The sequence below is a fragment of the Setaria italica genome, chromosome IX, assembly GCF_000263155.2.
Source record: "Setaria italica strain Yugu1 chromosome IX, Setaria_italica_v2.0, whole genome shotgun sequence".
Lineage (NCBI taxonomy): Eukaryota > Viridiplantae > Streptophyta > Magnoliopsida > Poales > Poaceae > Setaria > Setaria italica.
This window is the reverse complement of record NC_028458.1, coordinates 55,564,171-55,581,901: the sequence shown is the minus strand read 5'-3', so window position 1 is coordinate 55,581,901 and position 17,731 is coordinate 55,564,171. Positions and strand designations below refer to the sequence as shown.

At 43.4% G+C, this 17,731-nt stretch overlaps 2 protein-coding genes, 1 long non-coding RNA gene and 1 pseudogene across 3 annotated transcripts in view; all 4 read left to right on the top strand.

The window, feature by feature from the left end:
* The first annotated feature begins 663 nt into the window (after positions 1-663).
* LOC101755826 lies at positions 664-4,738 on the top strand. The gene is made up of 3 exons (XR_215981.4): positions 664-1,550; positions 2,928-3,005; positions 4,117-4,738. It is a non-coding gene; the product is annotated as an uncharacterized LOC101755826 (long non-coding RNA).
* Positions 4,739-5,026: 288 nt separating this feature from the next.
* Positions 5,027-13,061, top strand: LOC101755415 (putative ion channel POLLUX-like 2). The gene is made up of 24 exons (XM_004985544.3): positions 5,027-5,283; positions 5,396-5,484; positions 5,569-5,684; positions 6,327-6,586; positions 6,774-6,845; positions 6,967-7,042; positions 7,191-7,289; positions 7,378-7,532; positions 7,654-7,758; positions 7,943-8,029; positions 8,589-8,673; positions 8,751-8,898; positions 9,447-9,523; positions 9,612-9,692; positions 10,346-10,540; positions 10,623-10,736; positions 10,875-10,967; positions 11,055-11,181; positions 11,304-11,380; positions 11,673-11,720; positions 11,808-11,877; positions 11,942-12,015; positions 12,105-12,215; positions 12,430-13,061. Exons 1-24 carry the CDS (start codon positions 5,186-5,188, stop codon positions 12,547-12,549), a joined length of 2,577 nt encoding a protein of 858 aa, XP_004985601.1. The 5' UTR covers positions 5,027-5,185; the 3' UTR covers positions 12,550-13,061.
* A 184-nt stretch (positions 13,062-13,245) lies between these two features.
* LOC101784598 lies at positions 13,246-14,609 on the top strand (annotated as a pseudogene).
* Positions 14,610-14,989: 380 nt separating this feature from the next.
* LOC101783787 (glutathione reductase, chloroplastic) overlaps positions 14,990-17,731 on the top strand; it is a 3,411-nt gene continuing 669 nt past the window's right edge. Inside the window, exons 1-6 of the mRNA XM_012849171.3 lie at positions 14,990-15,448; positions 16,473-16,698; positions 16,806-17,084; positions 17,181-17,357; positions 17,446-17,499; positions 17,586-17,729. Of these exons, the coding sequence (XP_012704625.2) occupies positions 15,090-15,448; positions 16,473-16,698; positions 16,806-17,084; positions 17,181-17,357; positions 17,446-17,499; positions 17,586-17,729 (1,239 nt within the window). The 5' untranslated portion in view covers positions 14,990-15,089. The remainder of the gene's footprint in view (positions 15,449-16,472; positions 16,699-16,805; positions 17,085-17,180; positions 17,358-17,445; positions 17,500-17,585; positions 17,730-17,731) is intronic.

Below are 17,731 nucleotides of genomic sequence, written 5' to 3'. Positions count from 1 at the left end.
ATTTTTATTTGTGATCTGATTAAATGAATACATGCAACCAATCAACCCGCTATTGCATCTGATGAGCCTGGCTATCGGGGAGCTTGGCTCATAGATACGAGCCAGGCTGGGCTGAGCAGCAAACCAATCCCGCCCTGTGTTTCTAGTGCCCTTGCGATGACTGGTTTCAGGCTTCTTGAAGGAGGTTCGTTTGGCATCTACTAGGATTTTCTAATCCAGCAAAAATATTCACAATCTAATCCGATCATCATCAGGGCCTTGTTTAGTTGGGGAATTTGGGAGGTGCCAAATTACTGTTACAGCACTGTAGCACACTGTAGCGTTTCGTTTGTATTTGTGAATTATTGTCCAAATATTGACTAATTAGGCTCAAAAGATTCGTCTCGCAAAGTACAACAAAACTGTGCAATTAGTTTTTAATTTCATCTACATTTAGTACTCCATGCATGTACCGCAAGTTTGATGTGATGGGGAATCTTCTTTTTGCATAGTGTCAAAGTTGGGAGTTGGGAGTAACTAAACATGGCCCAGTTCATCTCTCGCACTGAAATGCCAATGTACCCACACGTTCCTCTGACGCTCCCTGATGTACGCTGCAGAAAGCAGCGGGATGCTGAGATCAAAACGGCATCATTACCAGTCTGTCCTCGCGATCCCGTCAGGATACTCGCAGGCCACATCAGCTGCTGCATCCTCTGCTCGCCTACTCAGCTACTCTGCTCTGCCACTGCAGCTCTTCTCGCCCACGTCAACCTGAGCTCCTTCGCTTCTCCACGCAATCCATCACAGCTCATCCCCCACAACCCCAGCTCAAATCGCTGACAAGACCCCCCGCCGCCTCGATCTCTACGACTCCTCCGCATCCGTGTCACTCACCTCCTCCCCCTCTCACCGGCGGCAGCCTGGTTCTCGTCGATCCGGGAGGGCGAGCGCTCTCCGCGCCTGCCGCCTGGGCCAGTGGCAGTCCTTTACTGCCCTCGGGCTCCGGGCCCCATCGGTTTCTGGGCGGGGGGCACAAGTGTAAAACGGAAGCAAGGTCGCCGGCTGCCGAGACGGCGGGCTGGAAGTTACCCTGCTGCCCTCCCCCGCGTGGGCCACCGGCGGAGGAGCGCCGTGTCGTCTTGGGCAGGGGCAGGAGGGTAAATTCAACGCACCGCGCTCGCGCGGGAAATCCGGAGGGGGCGGGTGGTACTTGTGTATCACCCAGCTTTGTTTCGTCCCAGCGCTGCTCTGCCCTGCGGCTCTGCCCCTCCCCCCTTTTCACCCCCCTCCCCCGCGGGACCTCGGGGCCGTGGGTCTGCGGGGGTTAGGGTTTCGTGCTCGCCTCGCCCAGCTTCGGTCGGGGTCGCCGTCGCTGTCCGCTCAGATGCTGCCGCCTGCTGCTTCTGCTGGGACGCGCCTCTCGCCCCCGCTCCGTAGCTAGCGCGTCGTCGTCCGGGATCGATCTGAGCGCGCGCGCCCTGTCGCCCCGCGCTCCGATCAAGTCCGGCGCCTCGTGATCCCCATCGCGCGCGGCTCGATCGCGCCCCCAGGATGCGAGCGGTTTGAAGGTAGGCCCATCGTTCCTCGTTCGTTCTAGTGCGCGTCGTGATGGCCTCGCCAATCGAATGCTCTTGTATGCTTACTTTTGTTTCGGGGCCTTGTATTTGGTGGGTTTTGCGTTGCTTCCGATTGGAATGTGCTGCTCTGTATTCAGTAACCATTGTTTAGATGTCAATGCTTCCCCTGTGCGACACCTTATTCTGAGGGGGATTGTTTAGATGTATGCTGCTCTGTATGGTCTGGTGGAAGTATAGGTTGGTTAAGTGCCGTTCTAGTGTTGCACTGTCGGTACTTCTGTAAGCTTCATCTGGATTCTTTTTGCGAAGAGAACTTCGATAGAATATTGTTGCCATTGGATTTTGCTGCTCAAATTGAGTTTTCTGATTTTTTGGGTGTTGTGGTTGCCTGGTTGGGATACTGCTGATGTTGCTGGACATTTTAGTTGAATATTCTGCTGTTACCACAAAGTAAGCTAGCTTGTAATTGTGCCTCAATGGCCTTATATTGCCTATTGGACTCTGTCCTTCTAGTGCATACATATACCGGCCATTAGCAATTTTGTTTGGTTCAAGGATAACTGAATATGCAGTTCTCTGGATGGTTTGGTGGATGCTGTCTAGTCAATCTAGTGATGGTAGTAAGAGAGCTTCAGCTGTGTAGCATCTAGTAAGATGTCAACATCTTTGAACCGTAAGAGTTACACTGACTGTTTATCAAAATCAAATCATGGTAACCAGTGAGTTGACTGGGTATGGTGAGTGGTGGTTTTCCAGTGGATGAGTTTTTCCTAGATGTCCAATCTACACCTGGATGCTCTGGAGAACTGGTGAGGTGTGTCCACTGTCAAATTATCTTGACCTTACGTTTCACCTGTTGGTGGGCCTACTTTTGAGCTAACCTTGTTAGTTGACATCAGAGTTGATAGTATTATGGCACGGAACTTAGGTAACTCCAACATGGGTAAACTCCAATTTGTAGACATTTCTGTCAGATTATAATAAGGCTGTCCTAGCTCACGCTCGAGCATTACTTAGCTTGACAGTGCTTGATATTTTGGCTGTTGCCTTGTCGGATTCATATCCAGTGGTCGATCTTTTCCCTGTCTAAGCATACCTTCAACAATGTTGATACCTAAAACATGCTTTGCCACTGTCACTCAAAGTTAAACGAGGCATCTTAGGGGTTTAAATCAGATGCGCACACTTTGCAGTTGAATATTGGACATTCATTGCTGATTTACATTTGTGTACATTTTAATTTATGAGTGTCTTCTGAAATTCATGAACTCTTGAAAGCAGGCTGTTCCTAAATTATGCATTCAGAGCACTGCTGGTGTGTAGTTGTGCATTTCTGCTGATTTGAGGTCATGTTTGTACCCTTTGTAGGTTCTTACAATGAGAATCATGCAGTTTTCCGACTTCGCATCCTGGACTGTTTCTCGTGTTCCTCTTGGATTGCTGAAGGTATCTAAAAATATATTATTAACATCTTTTTCTTTAGGCATCTAGCAACACTTTTTAAACTTCATTCTCACAAACTGTTACACCGGTCTTTGTTGTGCTTATGTCGTTTGTTGTGGTGCTCATGATATGTCTTGATCTGTTTGCATCACTGCACGTCTTAAAAGGCAATGTTTGAGCAAACTACCTCTTAAACGGTAGTGCTGGCAATGCCTTCTAAACTTTTCAAAATTAAATAACCAGACCACAAAATTTGAATTATAAAGAAAGAAAAATTCTGTATTTTTGCCCAGTACTTGTTTTTTCCCTTGTGAGGCTGATAGACTAGTCAGCTGATGGCCTATATTCATATGTATCTGCCTATTATAATGTTTTAGATGAAATTCCCTTTCATTTTGTTTATATGTTGACTGTTTTTATATGATTCTGAGAGTAAAGTCAACTACTAATACATCTCATCCAAGTATTGATAAGTATTCTATCAGTGTGTAATTAGTTGGCGAAAGGGTTCTTAGGTTAAATGATGAAGGATTGCATTGCTGGCCTACCTCCCCTAATGAATTGTGATGTTGTACCCATCACATGGTACATGGTAGTCCTTAGTTGGTGAAATATTTATTAATGCAAGTACTACTTAAGTTCTCTGTTGAAATGACCAGAGTGAAATTAAGTAGCCACCCAGTATGCTGCAGGCTATTCTATTCTCCTGGACCCATTTAAGAATTTTGCAACACATCAACAGTAGAAGAATTTATTTCGAAAGCGAGCTGCCTACAGCTTGTTTGTGTAGTTAATTAATTATTTGGGCTCCACTCTCTGGAAGAGGCCTCTCCAGAGTTCAACTTTAAGCTAAAGTTTGATAAGGTTACCTGTGCATCATTATTGACTATACTGACAGTTCCTTGTTTGCCGGCATTGACCCTATATGTTGCATAAGATTTAATTGTTGCAGTGCAGTCTTTAGTCAATATAAGATTTAATTGTTGCAATGCAGTCTTTAGTCAATATAAGATTTAATTGTTGCAATGCAGTCTTTAGTTTTGTTTCTTAACTAAGTGTCGTGTAGTCTTTCACCCAAGCACTAGGCCAGTAGACATTGATCTTGTTTTTGCAGGGCAAAGCCATGGAGAGTGGAACCAACGCCAGTCATGCTAGGGAAAGGAACTACGAGGTCATGGAAGAATTCCTCAGTTCAACCACCCCGATCCTTGCACATACTGCTCTCCTCTTGAGCTTGGAGAAGATAACCTGAGGATCTCCTACCTCAGGCCAAGCCCCCCAGCGCAGCGGCCCCATCGTAAGAGGGGTTATTCGTCTGCACGTGCCCATCAACAACTCCTGAAACTATTCTCCACACTAACACTGATGAACTCATCCGGGTGGTTCTCCATCAAGTTGAGCTCTAGTGATAGCTAACTATATATAGTACGCCTCTACCACCCTCAGTTTCATAGCGCCCTCTATTTTGTTCTGCTCGGCCTCTAAGGTGAACTACTGCCCCAAGTTTATGCTTGTGTGCTCAAGATGAGCGTTGTGCCATGTGTTTTTGGTGCGAATGTATTGCAGGGTAGACCAATTTGTAGACTGGAGATCCGTGGACTCGATGCTTATTAAATCCGTTATGTTATGTAAACCTGAATCATTGTTGTGTCACTAATTATGCAATACAATTCTGATGGGGTGATCTTAATGGGAAATGCTCTTTCCTATGGGATTTCCTTTTCGGATGACGGCGACACTGAAGTGCCTTTTTCTAGAGGACAGTGCTGCGGTGCCAACAGTGCAGTGTGTCGATAATGCTCAGATCAAACCAAACAATAGTGCAGCGCGTTGATAATTCCCGGAGCAAGTAAAAACAAGTCCGAGATTGTGATGTCTTTTCTTTTCTGATAAAGGACTTCGATGAAGCGTACGTTTCCTTGGCCAGTTGGCCCCGTTTCTTTCTGTTCCAAACACCCCCAAAAGCCAGCGCGACATCGTGGGCGTGACTCACGGTTACACGGTACAGCAATTAGGAGAGCCCCAGCCACGCCGCCCTCATCCTGTTCCGGTCGTCAGCCAAACTCACCAAAACTCAAAAGCCCCTCTTCGCCTTGTGCACCTCGTCACTCCTTCGGCGTCACAGCCGAGAGCCGATACGCCCGAGACAGCACGCGCCGAGCGAGCGAGCTCTCCCCTCGGCGATGAGGTCGCAGCTCCACGCGGCCGTGTCGTCGCCGCTGCCGCCACCGCCGCTCTCCCTCCGGCGAGCTCTCCCCTCCGTCACGCCCCGCGCCCTCAGGTACGCCGCCGCCCGCCGCGTGGCCTGCTTCGATGCGCTCGTCGTTTCTGTTGCGCAGAGCAAGTTAACAACGGGGAGTGATTTGTGAACACATAGTGCTTGCTGCTTCCAGGTTCCACGAGTTCCCGTGGCGGTTCCGCGTTCGTCACCACGGCCGCGGGGTCGGAGCTCGCCGAGCAGACAATCCGCCAGGCAACCGAGGTTCGTTGAATCGGCTACTCTGTCAGGGGTGTGGCTTGTCATTTTGCCCCGTCTGCTCTTGTTGTTTAAGTTTGTCTTAATCAGGAGTTGGAGCGTTCAACTCCCGGAGCGGGGCCGATGATAACGACACTAATGTGAAGAATGCAGAAACGCCGAACACTTCAACGGCAACTGCAAATTCCTCGCGCTCTCCCTTACAGGTGATTTTTCTTAATGGTTGTTCGCTCCTGTTGTGTGCTAACTGTACTATATGGCAATGCATGTGTTTGCTCCGACCCTGCAAGTAGTAATATATTGGGATGCTAGTGGCTGCCACTGCCATGTGATCTGCAGGAATCTGATAAATAAAACTGAATAGACAAGGCACACCACACATGATTTGAGATGTATGCTCGTTTTCTCTTGGTATTTTTTCCTCAAAGCACATGGGTGGTGCTTCATGGACAGCGAACATACCATTCTTCTGACTTCCAACCTGCATTCAGGGGAATATGGATGAGTGAATTTAAATTCTAAAGAAATAATACTTCTAAAGAAATATTACTTCTGCCAAACTGATCACCGAATAAATATAGTCTATCTATACCTTTTGTGGCAATGCTTGAACGTGCTTGACCCTTTGAATGCATTCCTACTGGAGATGATGATAGTACTTCAGAGTTCAGATTATATATTGTGCTTAGTGTCTTTGTGCGAGAGGTAACAGTATTAAGGGTACTGAAGAAGATGATAGAGCTTATACGCAAGGCCCCTGTTTAGTTAGAGCACTTTGCAATGAATTGTGCCTATTTAAATCACATTATGTTTGCTTCAATTTTTTGACCGTTTTCCCATTTTCCCAGGGAAAAAACATGGCTGCCATTATAAGCATAGCAATCTGCTTTCTACACAGAATTGTGTCTCGCCGGATGCAGTTGATGAATTTACCCCCATGGATATCAAATGGCATTACAAGTTTGCCATTTGCTTGCATATCTGATCCTACCAGAAAACCCATGCCTCTTAAGCTAGATGTGACTTTTCCACCATTGCCTGATGTCAGATGGAGTATTTCACGATTGTACTATCTGTTCAATTCTCAGCTTGAACGGAATATTGTCTTGTAAGTGTGGTTCTGTGATGTATCTAACTTTGCAGTATTTGTATGCTACCATTTCATGCTTCTTTTGTCACTGAGCTGTACTTCTTTGCACATCTTGAAAATTTTTCAACACCTTAGATACGCATAATAACTGAAGTTCTTGATGAAAGTTTATTAAAGTCACGTTTTATCTTGATTATCTTTGCAGGTCTATTGTTACTTTGCTCATCACATGCTTTTCGTTTGTCATTGTTGGAGGATTATTGTTTCATAAGTTCAGGTCTGTTAGTGATTCTTTAAAAATGCATGCATTTTCTTATTCTATGTTTCTGGAGGATGTTCTATATCCTTGGTGGTTGATTCTGATGTAAAATGATGAAGTATCTTGGTTTCTAATTCAGGAAGAAACAACATTCCCTGGAGGACTGCTTTTGGGAAGCCTGGGCATGCCTGTGTTCATCATCCACCCATTTAAGGGTAAGTGAGCCAGGGACTAGGGAGACTACTTCTCGTTTCTCTGAGGCTTAAGGACTGATATGTTTCCGTTGCTATTTTTGTACCCAACAGATTAACTAACTATTTCTTTAAATTCTTTTCTAATCTGTTGTTTTGCTTTTTTGCACAGCAAAAGACACGTATTGAGCGTGTCATCGGGTTCTTTCTTGCTATCTGGGGTATATTATTCTATTCCCGTTTATTAAGCGCAATGACAGAGCAATTTAGAGTGAGTTGTTTCGAAATTATCTGAAACTGAGGTGAAAAACTTCTGTGTCAATGCGGTTTTTGATGTATACTCACCTTGTTGTCCACAGACCCACATGCATAAAGTTAGGGAAGGGGCACAGTTGCAGGTTATTGAGGATGATCATATCATCATCTGTGGAGTCAATAGTCATCTGATGTCCATATTGAACCAATTGGACAAGTTCCATGAATCATCAATTCGCTTAGGTTTAGCTACAGCAAGGTAACTGGAGGATGGCACATCATTTTTGTTATTGTGGATCCATCCTTTTGTTGTTGAGGATTGGTAAGATCTATCTATACTATCTAATGCAGCTGATTGTTTTCTTATGAACAATGTCAAGGAAGCAGAGAATCCTTCTTCTCTCAGATCTTCCAAGGAAGCAAGTTGACAAGATTGCAGATAACATGGCCAAAGATTTGAACCATATTGATGTAATCACCAAGAGGTAAAGGGATTACTCGTCATGGTGTTGCTTGTTGCTTCTCTGAATAAGTGGCAACTTTATTTAGTCTGTCTACCTTTGTCCCAGTTTCACTTTTGCGAAGAACACAAGCACCCCATGAGCAAAAATATTTTCTTTGATTTGTGAATACTGAAAACATGTTGTTGCTTCACATTTGAACCTGCAGTTGTAGCCTTAGCATGCCAAAATCATTTGAGAGAGCAGCAGCACACAGAGCAAAGTCAATAATCATCTTGCCAGGAAAGAACGAACGGTAAGTATGCACCATGGACCTTTGACTTTGCTCATGTTAGCATGTTTCTTGATGAATAACTGTGGGGAGTTCCCCACAGGCTCAGGCTAGCTTTACATGATGTTTCTAGTACCGAACCATTTTAGAGAGGGTCAGCTTGACTTATCTCTCGTAAGATTCCTATGTAGTGTTAGTGAATCAAGAGTTTGCAGACAAATAGCGAGAACTGTAACGGCAGGTTATCGGGCCCTCTCAGGGCAGAGCCAGCCTATGCTTATGCTGTCAGGTCTTGTTAAATATGATAGCAATTTCTAGATCCACTTGATTAAACATTTGATGGGCGTTGGGATGTCTGTAACTCATAAATTGAATATTCGAATGAATGGCTTCAAACAAGCAACTAGTTTATATTTGTCGAAAAATTTAATGAGACAAACTCTTTACATTTTGCAAACTTTAGCACCAGTGTTCAAGTTTGCATTATGTTTATCTGTACTGATAGCTATTTTACAAACCAGGTTCTATTAGTGCTTGACTTCTCACTATTCATTTTTCTGTCTAACCTGATGAACCTGATCAGATACGAAGTGGACACAGATGCATTTGTCTCTATATTGGCTCTGCAACCTATTACACAACTCGCATCTGTCCCTATTATTGTTGAGGTATATGCAAGTTCACAATCTACACTATGGAATTATCAACATTCAGGCCTTTATGCTTATATCTTGTATCAATGTAGGCTTCTAACTCAACCACCTGCGAACTTCTGAAATCAATCAATGGCTTAAATGTGCAGCCTGTGGAGATGGTTGCTTCTAAATTGTTTGTGCAGTGCTCTAGGCAAAAGGGCCTTCTCAAAATATACAAGCACTTGCTTAACCAGCGCAGTAATATTCTTATCTTACTGACATGTATTTGTTAATAACAACTTATGCAGCTATTTTTCACATCTGGGAGCAAAACTGTGGTACTCAGGTCTTTCATGCTTTACTTTTTTTTTCCCATTCATCTTTCATCTTATGGTTTAGCTGCTTTAGCACAATTTCTACTTCAACCGCCTGAAAATCATTACACTCGTACATAGCGGTCGAATTTATTTAGCCATGTTTTAATATCGCAATATCTGGCCAGATTTTTTCCCGAACACTTTCGGTGGCATGTTTTGGTACAGAGACATGCCAAACATGACCTAGTTTATCATTCTTCAGACCTTATGAAATCAGTATTCATCTTAGGGAACACATACCATAGTATGTACTTCCGATGTTTGCAAATTGTTCCGATGTTGCCATGTTTCTGTAATTTTATCATTTTACATTTCTACTTTGTTGGCTCTGTTTACATTAGTTTAGCAGTGTCCTGATTAGTTTTGGGCTCTAGATGTAAAGGGAAGTTGCCCTACTTGGTTCGTTACTTTTGTTGTTTTCTCCTGCAGAAAATGTTTTCAACCTTTTCAGCCTGACTGGACTAGGGGGCATGAAGTATATGGATGTCAGACGTAAACTCCATGATGTAATGTTCATTCCAACATATCATTTCAACTCTGCAGTCTTCTCCACGTCTTTTTGCTATGACATTTCCCCTTTATGTTCATGCTCAGGCAGTCGTTTGCGGTATCTTCCGGTCTGGAAAAATTTATTTTCACCCAAGCGAGGATGAATTGCTCAAAGAAACAGATAAAGTATGTACCTTTCTGGATGCCTGTTATTATATTTAGTCCAACTAGCAGAAAATTATTTCCCTTGACATAGGGTTGCATGAGAACAGTGTGATTGTTGAAAGCTTCAAACCCTTGTCACTAGTTATCTTGAATCATCCATCAAAGTGAGCTAATAAAATACTGCTATAGGCCCAAAGCAGCAGCTAGCCCAGCCGCTACATGTTGGCCAGCAGCCCTAGGGCAGCGGCACCATCGCCTCTACCCAAACCAGCTTCATAAACTCGGAACCAACTTGTCTTTAGTTAGGAATGTATCTGTTTTAAGTTAGGAAGGATAGGATCATATCTATAAGATTCCATTTATATTTTACTTCAGGGTGAACTCTCTTTATATCACAAGAGGGGACGCATCATGGTTCATTAAGTAAAGGGAGCCTCCAGCACCTAATAGAGGCATTTCACAATTTTTTGTTAATGAGTGAACCTTTTCCCTTGCAAAAATAGAGTATTTGTGGATATGCATTCCACTCTAGTAATTAACCTTGTTCTCACTGTTACATAAAGAAAGTGGGGTGGATGTTGTAGAAATTTTGAGGTGGATGCCTGGCACTTTAAATATTTAGTTTTTTATCTGATGCAACCTTGATTTCAACTCTTTCTTTTTTTGCTTCATAGTTGCTTCTTATTGCTCCTGTTCATGGGAGGAGAAGACCAGTGTATACAGTGCTAAGTACACCGAAAGAAACACAAACATCAATTCATTACTCAGAATCAAGAGTGGATCAAGGATCATTTAGTATGGCTGCTACCGTGGAGAAGGAAACACGGCTAAAGAGCATTGTAAAGCGCCCCTTGAAATCGCTCTCTAAGGTAAAGTTTGATCTAATGATGCATCTGAAGGAATTCACCTGTTGCCAAGTTATCGGGTTCATCTGTAGTTAATTTTACACAGAGCAGTGATTATATGCTGGGGCCAAAGGAATGCGTGCTTATTGTTGGTTGGCGACCAAAAGTTACTGAGATGATACGGGAGTATGATAGTTACCTCGGACCTGGTAGTACAGTGGTATGTATAGGCACAGCCCCACTGTGTCAACAATAAACACATTTGTGCTACTCTCACATTTTTATCATGGCAAAAGAAACCGGTCATATGCTGATACCTAGGGTGGAACTTGACTAACAAATTTACTTCAATGTGCAGGAAATCTTGTCAGAAACCCCTGTTAAAGAGAGGAGCAGTGTCGTCAACCCCCTTTTGCAGAGCCAGCTTAAAAATGTTAAAGTTTCTCATCGGGTATCTTTCGGTCTATAACTTTGTTAGTGTGCTTGGACAGACATAAAAAGTCACTATCTCAATTGTATCTGAAACATGCTAATGCAGGTGGGGTGTCCTTTGAACTATGATACTCTCAAGGACACGATAATTAACATTCGGAAATCTGCCAAGTCTGATAAAAAAGTTCCACTTTCAATTGTTGTGATATCTGACAGAGACTGGCTCACTGGAGGTACCAATAAAAGAACCATGATATTTCTCAATTATTATTTTTATAATCATCAGCATCAGCATCGTTGTTGTTGTTACGATCATTAAGTGAGGTTTTATCTGTGACTCTTGTGGTTTCAACAGATGCTACACAGGCTGATAAACAGTTGGCATATACCCTTCTTCTTGCTGAAAACATTTGCGAGAAACATGGCATCACGGTCAGCTCTTCCCACTGATAATTAACTAATAATGTTTAAAATGCAATAAGTGAACCTGCATGTTTTCTTCAAATTATCTAATACCGAGACTCAAATTTGAACCCAGAATAAACAAATCATTACTCAATGAGATATTATTGGTTCTATGATGGCAACAGGATTTCGATTGGATCCTGATGTGGTTCAACTAGTCATTCCACACTGTTTTTTTTTATAAATGTTCCTATGCTGAAAACCTAAAAAATACCTATTTGTTTGAATTTTCTGATTTGTCATTTGAAATGCCTTTTAGGTTGAGAATCTTGTATCAGAAATTGTTGACACAGGACTGGGAAAACAAGTAAGAATTTTCTAATATAATAATTACTCAAGTCATGAAAATTATTTAAATTTGGCAAAAAGTGCTTGACTTCTGCATTTTATACAGATATCTAAAATAAGACCCTCCCTTTCATTTATTGGAGCAGAGGAAGTAATGAGCCGTGTGACAGCACAAGGTTAGCTGTCCTTATTGTTTCATTTTCTCTGCAGTTCTTTATCTCATGATAAAATGAAATGTAGTTGCGGAAACTAGCGAGCTGAATGAAGTATGGAAGGACATTCTGAATGCTGAAGGTGATGAGATCTATATTAAGGTAACATGACCATAATTTGTGTCCCCAGCACATTCTTGGCTGCTCGCGGTCTTTGAAGCATGTACCCTGTTGCATTTATTTCATTTTAGGAAATTGGCCTGTACATGAAGGAAGGAGAGAGAATACCATTCTCAGAGCTTTCTGAAAGGGCAGTTTTACGTCGTGAAGTTGCAATTGGTTACGTCAAGGATGGCAAGCAGGTAATTTTTTTTTCCTTGTCATTTGTTAGCTTACTTAGAAATGATGTTCTGAGTACATAATGTCTTGTTTAGATCATTTTGTTTGTTCAGATTCCATTCAGATTTTTGACCTGGTTTGCTTAGACATGTGGTTCCTTTGTCCTTTTGAATATCAGCAACCATAATTCATTAGGTGCTAATACTGATTCGATTCATTTATTTATCCTCATGGCAGCATATAAATCCTACCAACAAGTTGGAGCCACTGTCTCTTGAAATGACTGATTCGCTCATTGTGATATCGGAATTCGAAGGTGAACAGCCAATTATTATGGATACAGAAACTTCCAGATAGTACTTTCAGCTTGGTTTTTTCCCCCCGAGAATAAGGAGAAGAGCTGCATATCTTTTTGTTAAGAAGATATGAAAGTTTCTTACAATGACTCAGCTCCTGTGGAGAGCCATGCTAGACTGTCTTACATTGATGTATTATACTGAAAATGCAACAACCAAAAGCGAAGCAGAAAAATACCACTAAGTTTGGCTGGAGAATGCCAAGGTGCTTAGCACCCGCACTGATCCAGAGTTCAGCTCCAAAGGGAAAGCTGTTGCTACTATGAAGATATGACATATAGCCTGTTGATAATTTGTTTCTTTCCGTACAAAGAGAAAGCAAACTATAGTTTAAAGGCCACGAACTAAATTTTGTTCGTTCCGTAGCTGTAGAACATCTTGTGCAAATATTTTAATCTTCAGTTCTACTGCAGAATTTCTTTTTATTTATCTGTAAACATAGTGAATAACACCGTCAACTTGTATGATGTAGATTTCTGAATAAAGAAAGTTGATTATGTGCCTTGCTGTTTCCTTTTTCTGACCAATGAATACAATGTTTCCATTTTTTCAACTTGGAGTTGGACAAAATCATCTTGGTGCGGCCTTGCTATTTTCTCTGGGAGATAAATTCTTCTCCTTTATCATTTGATTTGACATAGGAAAAGTTTATTTTACCTTTAGCTTCATCCATCAAACCGTTCTGCAGATTCAGCTATATGAGATCTGTCTTTGACAGAGAAACTAAGAGGTCAGTTAAAGATTGTTGTTCTCTTGCTTGTCCATATTTTTTACCTACAGACTGTACCTGACTTGCATCCCTTCATATATAGTCGCAGGGAATAATATGAGGATGAGAAACGAGAGTGACGAGGCTTCAGGTCTGACAACTCCTCTGAACCACGAGTTACCACTGGGTGCATATGAAAAATGGCATTATTTGTAATTTTTTATGCCAGAGGAAACCTGGTCTTGTGACCCAGAGGCTTATAATCCCAAAGCTGTCTGCATTGGTTCTTTACATTCACTGTGGTGCTCCCCAATGTTCAGGCAGCTGAAACAACGCAAGTGCTGGTGTGTCAACATATCTTTGCAGCAAAGCAAAGCAATCACAGCCTTGAATCTATGGTCCAAGAATTCCTGCTTAGACTTGACATTGCCGGTCAACAGAAAGCCATTCAGGCAGCCTTTTGCTGAGCCAGTTGCTATGACATAGGAGGAAATCGGTCAGATGCTTCTGTTTGATGGATGCTTCGTTGTCCACATATTATTGAGGCATGATCGGAAGAGTCAGTGTATGCATGCTGGGCAAAGTTGGATGGTGGATATCTGGATGAGGAATATGAAACCCTCAAGTGGGGAATGCCCTGCGAGTGGAGCTTGGTTACCATTGACATTCAGCTAATGGAGAACCAGATTCTGAATACAGAACATGACTAGCTGTGATTGGAGCATGTTCAAGAAGTATCTGCGGCACCTCGACTAGCCCAATTTGCTGCAGGGGTGCGCAGTGCCTCCTGCACTTACTCTGCCGGTTCCACCTTCCAAATCCGAAGCTAGACACTAGACTGATGGAACCACCGCAAAATCCACCACCATTTGGCATGTATACCATGAAGAAGATTGCGACGGGTGGTATCAGTATCAGCAGGAGGCGGCAGTAGCTGGCGTCATTTGAGTTGGTCTCAGGAGACGTTCAGCTTCCTGGATATCATTTCCAGCCAAGGCAGCCATGGCAGTGTAACAATCTCTCTGATGGGGATGAATCATTCAGCTTGAATGCGGACTACAAGGACATTGAGATGCCATAATGATGTCATGATGTTGGTTGGATATGGTCCTGAATGCCAGAGAGTTACCTTAGCAGGTTGATGTAATGCCAGCAGGAAGAAGAGGCCGATGCCACACGCCTCCTGCTATCAATCTCTAGTTTTATTGGTGATGACCAAAGATTGTGGCGTACTGCATTTGTGCTATAGCGTCCACTGTTGCTGCTGTAAGCTGTACACTGTAGACAACCGAAGTTGCCTTGTTTTTGGTGTGCCCTTTTATATTGTGCTGCTTATTTTTTTTTTTAGAAAATAGAGGCTAGAGGGTAGATTAGCCTCCTGCCACCCGACGAACGTGGCATGTGGATCGAGGTTCAAGCCCCGCACTCTACCAGGGGCGCGACCTGCGGGAATCGAACCCGGGATAATGCTGGCGTGCTGCTCAAGAGTTGATGATATGCGTGATTGGGGCAAAAGGTGACCTCTAGTGTTGTGCTGTGCTTTGTTTTGGCAGCTGTCGCACAGAGTGAGGTCAGCAAGACAGATACGCAGCATCCGCCTCCACTTCACAGGTCTGTTTACGTAAACTGTCCCTTGGAAAATAATACGCCTTCGCTGTTGATTAACGGGACTCCGATGGTTCCAAGCTGTACGCCTTCATACCAGAAGAGGAAGACGCATTCTCTTCTCTCCACACATCAGACGAATCACCTATCTGGCCTTTTTGCCTCTCCGCTTCCTCCCCTCCCCACACTCTAGGAAGCGGCGGCGCTGCCGCTGCGGTGAGCCAGCCATGGCGGCGCACGCGACGCTCCCCTTCTCCTGCTCCTCCACGCTCCAGACCCTAACCCGCTCCTTCTCCTCGCGCGGGGCCCTCCAACTCCGCCGCGGGTTCCGCCGCCTCCCCTCCCTCGCCGCACTCCCGAGGCTCTCCCGCCCCTGCCGCCGCCACGTCTCGGCGTCTGCCGCGGCGTCCCCCAACGGCGCCTCATCCGAGGGCGAGTACGACTACGACCTCTTCACCATCGGCGCCGGGAGCGGCGGCGTGCGGGCGTCGCGCTTCGCCTCCACGCTCTACGGCATGCGCGTCGCCATCTGCGAGATGCCCTTCGCCACCGTCGCCACGGATGAGCTCGGCGGCCTCGGCGGCACGTAAGAGGATGCTTCCCCTGTCTCCATGTATTTTTTTTTTTGCTTGGTTTCATCATGCCACTGCGACAAAATTTGCTTCGGTTTTGCATCTGCCATTCGCACAGTTGAGCTGAACTTCTCATGGCTCTCCAGTTAGAATCATTCCGTGAGAAGTTGGGCTGAACTCCTCATGGAATGATTCTGTTCATTAAATTGTTAGTTCTGTTTGGTTGAGGAATGTTTTTGTTGGTGTTGGACTGTTGGGAGTTGGGACTACACTACAGTACTATGTACGTCAGTAGTTTTTTTTTTGACTGAGTACGTGGACTGAGAAGATCTTAAGGTTATCACACATTGCAGTCTCGTGGTATGTTTTTTTCCTTGAGTCTAAGGGATATTGACTGAGGATGTTTTTCATGTGATTGTGATGTTGGCCTGGTGTTGTAAGTGTTTGAGCTACATGATTTCCGCATGCACAATTTCTTGTTATCAAACTTTTGTACAGCAGCAAATATATTTCATACGAAACTCTGATAAAATGCTTGAAGTTTTGCTGTTTCGACTTCAGTGTTAGTTGAGGAATTTGATTTGCTGTACCATACAATGACTCAGCTGCAGACACCGTTTTGTGTTGCCTGTGCCACTGTAATGTAGCTCGTTTCAGCATTGCTCCACCATTTGTCATCTATAAGAATTTTGAATATCAGAACTGAGACCATGCATTTGATGACCCTCTACTAATTACTATAGAGGATAGCTGCATGATGTCATACAATAGGAGCAAAATGAATCTGGAAGTGTGGTCGCAGAATTTTACAAATGACTACATTATGTCTTTTCTGTCTTTGGCTATTCTTGGCTGGTGGTTAAGCATTCATCATAGCCATTTTTTTTATGAATATCTTGTGGTTTGTCCATTCTGTGTTTGCCAATGATTTATGTTCCATGTTAATATTCATGAAGTCAGTTCTATGTTTAGCCTTAAAATATGCTTTGCTTGTTGAATTTTGATGATAGCGTAACACCTTTTCTTCTTGCATTACAGATGTGTGCTTCGTGGATGTGTTCCAAAGAAACTGTTGGTGTATGGATCCAAGTACTCTCATGAGTTCGAAGAGTCTCATGGCTTTGGATGGACATATGAGACTGATCCGAAGCATGACTGGAACACTCTCATAGCCAACAAAAATACAGAGCTGCAGCGCCTAGTTTGTATTTACAAGAATATTTTGAACAATGCTGGAGTCACTCTAATTGAAGGACGTGGAAAGGTTGGGTGATGTTTGTGTATCAGGTTATATTTTGGATAAAACTGTGTTCTGAAATGAGTATTGTATTGGAAGGTGCATCTGCTTATGTATTGTTTTTCTTAGTGCAGATAGTTGATCCTCATACTGTTAGCGTGAATGGTAAGCTCTACACTGCTAAGAACATACTAATTGGTGTTGGTGGCCGACCATCGATGCCAGATATCCCTGGTATAGAGTATGCTATAGATTCGGATGCTGCTCTGGATTTGCCCTCAAAACCTGAGAAAATTGCAATAGTGGGAGGCGGGTATATCGCTTTGGAGTTTGCTGGCATTTTCAATGGCTTAAAAAGTGAGGTCCATGTGTTTATTCGGCAGAAGAAAGTTTTAAGAGGGTTTGATGAAGAGGTGAGCATATTATTTAGAAGAGCAAATGTAGCATTGACAGTAAATCAAATGCTTTGCTTCTGTGTTTATTTTGTCCTTTTTGTTTTGGATGCACAGGTTAGAGATTTTGTAGCTGAACAGATGTCATTAAGGGGCATCACATTTCATACTGAACAGACCCCTCAAGCTGTAACTAAATCAAATGATGGCCTGTTATCTCTGAAGACCAATAAAGAGACTTTTGGTGGGTTCTCACATGTAATGTTTGCAACAGGTCGCAGGCCAAATACAAAGGTTAAGAGCACTTGCAGTTTGTGAGATCCTATACATATATTTATTGATGCATTCATTCTAATTCCTAACGTACTTGCTATCCTTTTAGAACCTTGGACTAGAAGAGGTGGGGGTCGAAATGGATAAGAATGGTGCAGTAGTGGTAGGTGAAACAATAAATTGTGTCAAGTCTATCCGATGTTATTGTCACTATGTAACCTTTGGAGCTTTTCAACAATTTTGTGCCAGGTTGATGAGTATTCTCGTACCTCAGTTGATTCAATTTGGGCCGTGGGAGACGTTACCAATAGGATCAACCTGACCCCAGTTGCACTGATGGAGGGAGGGGCATTTGTGAAAACTGTCTTTGGCAATGAACCTACCAAACCAGATAC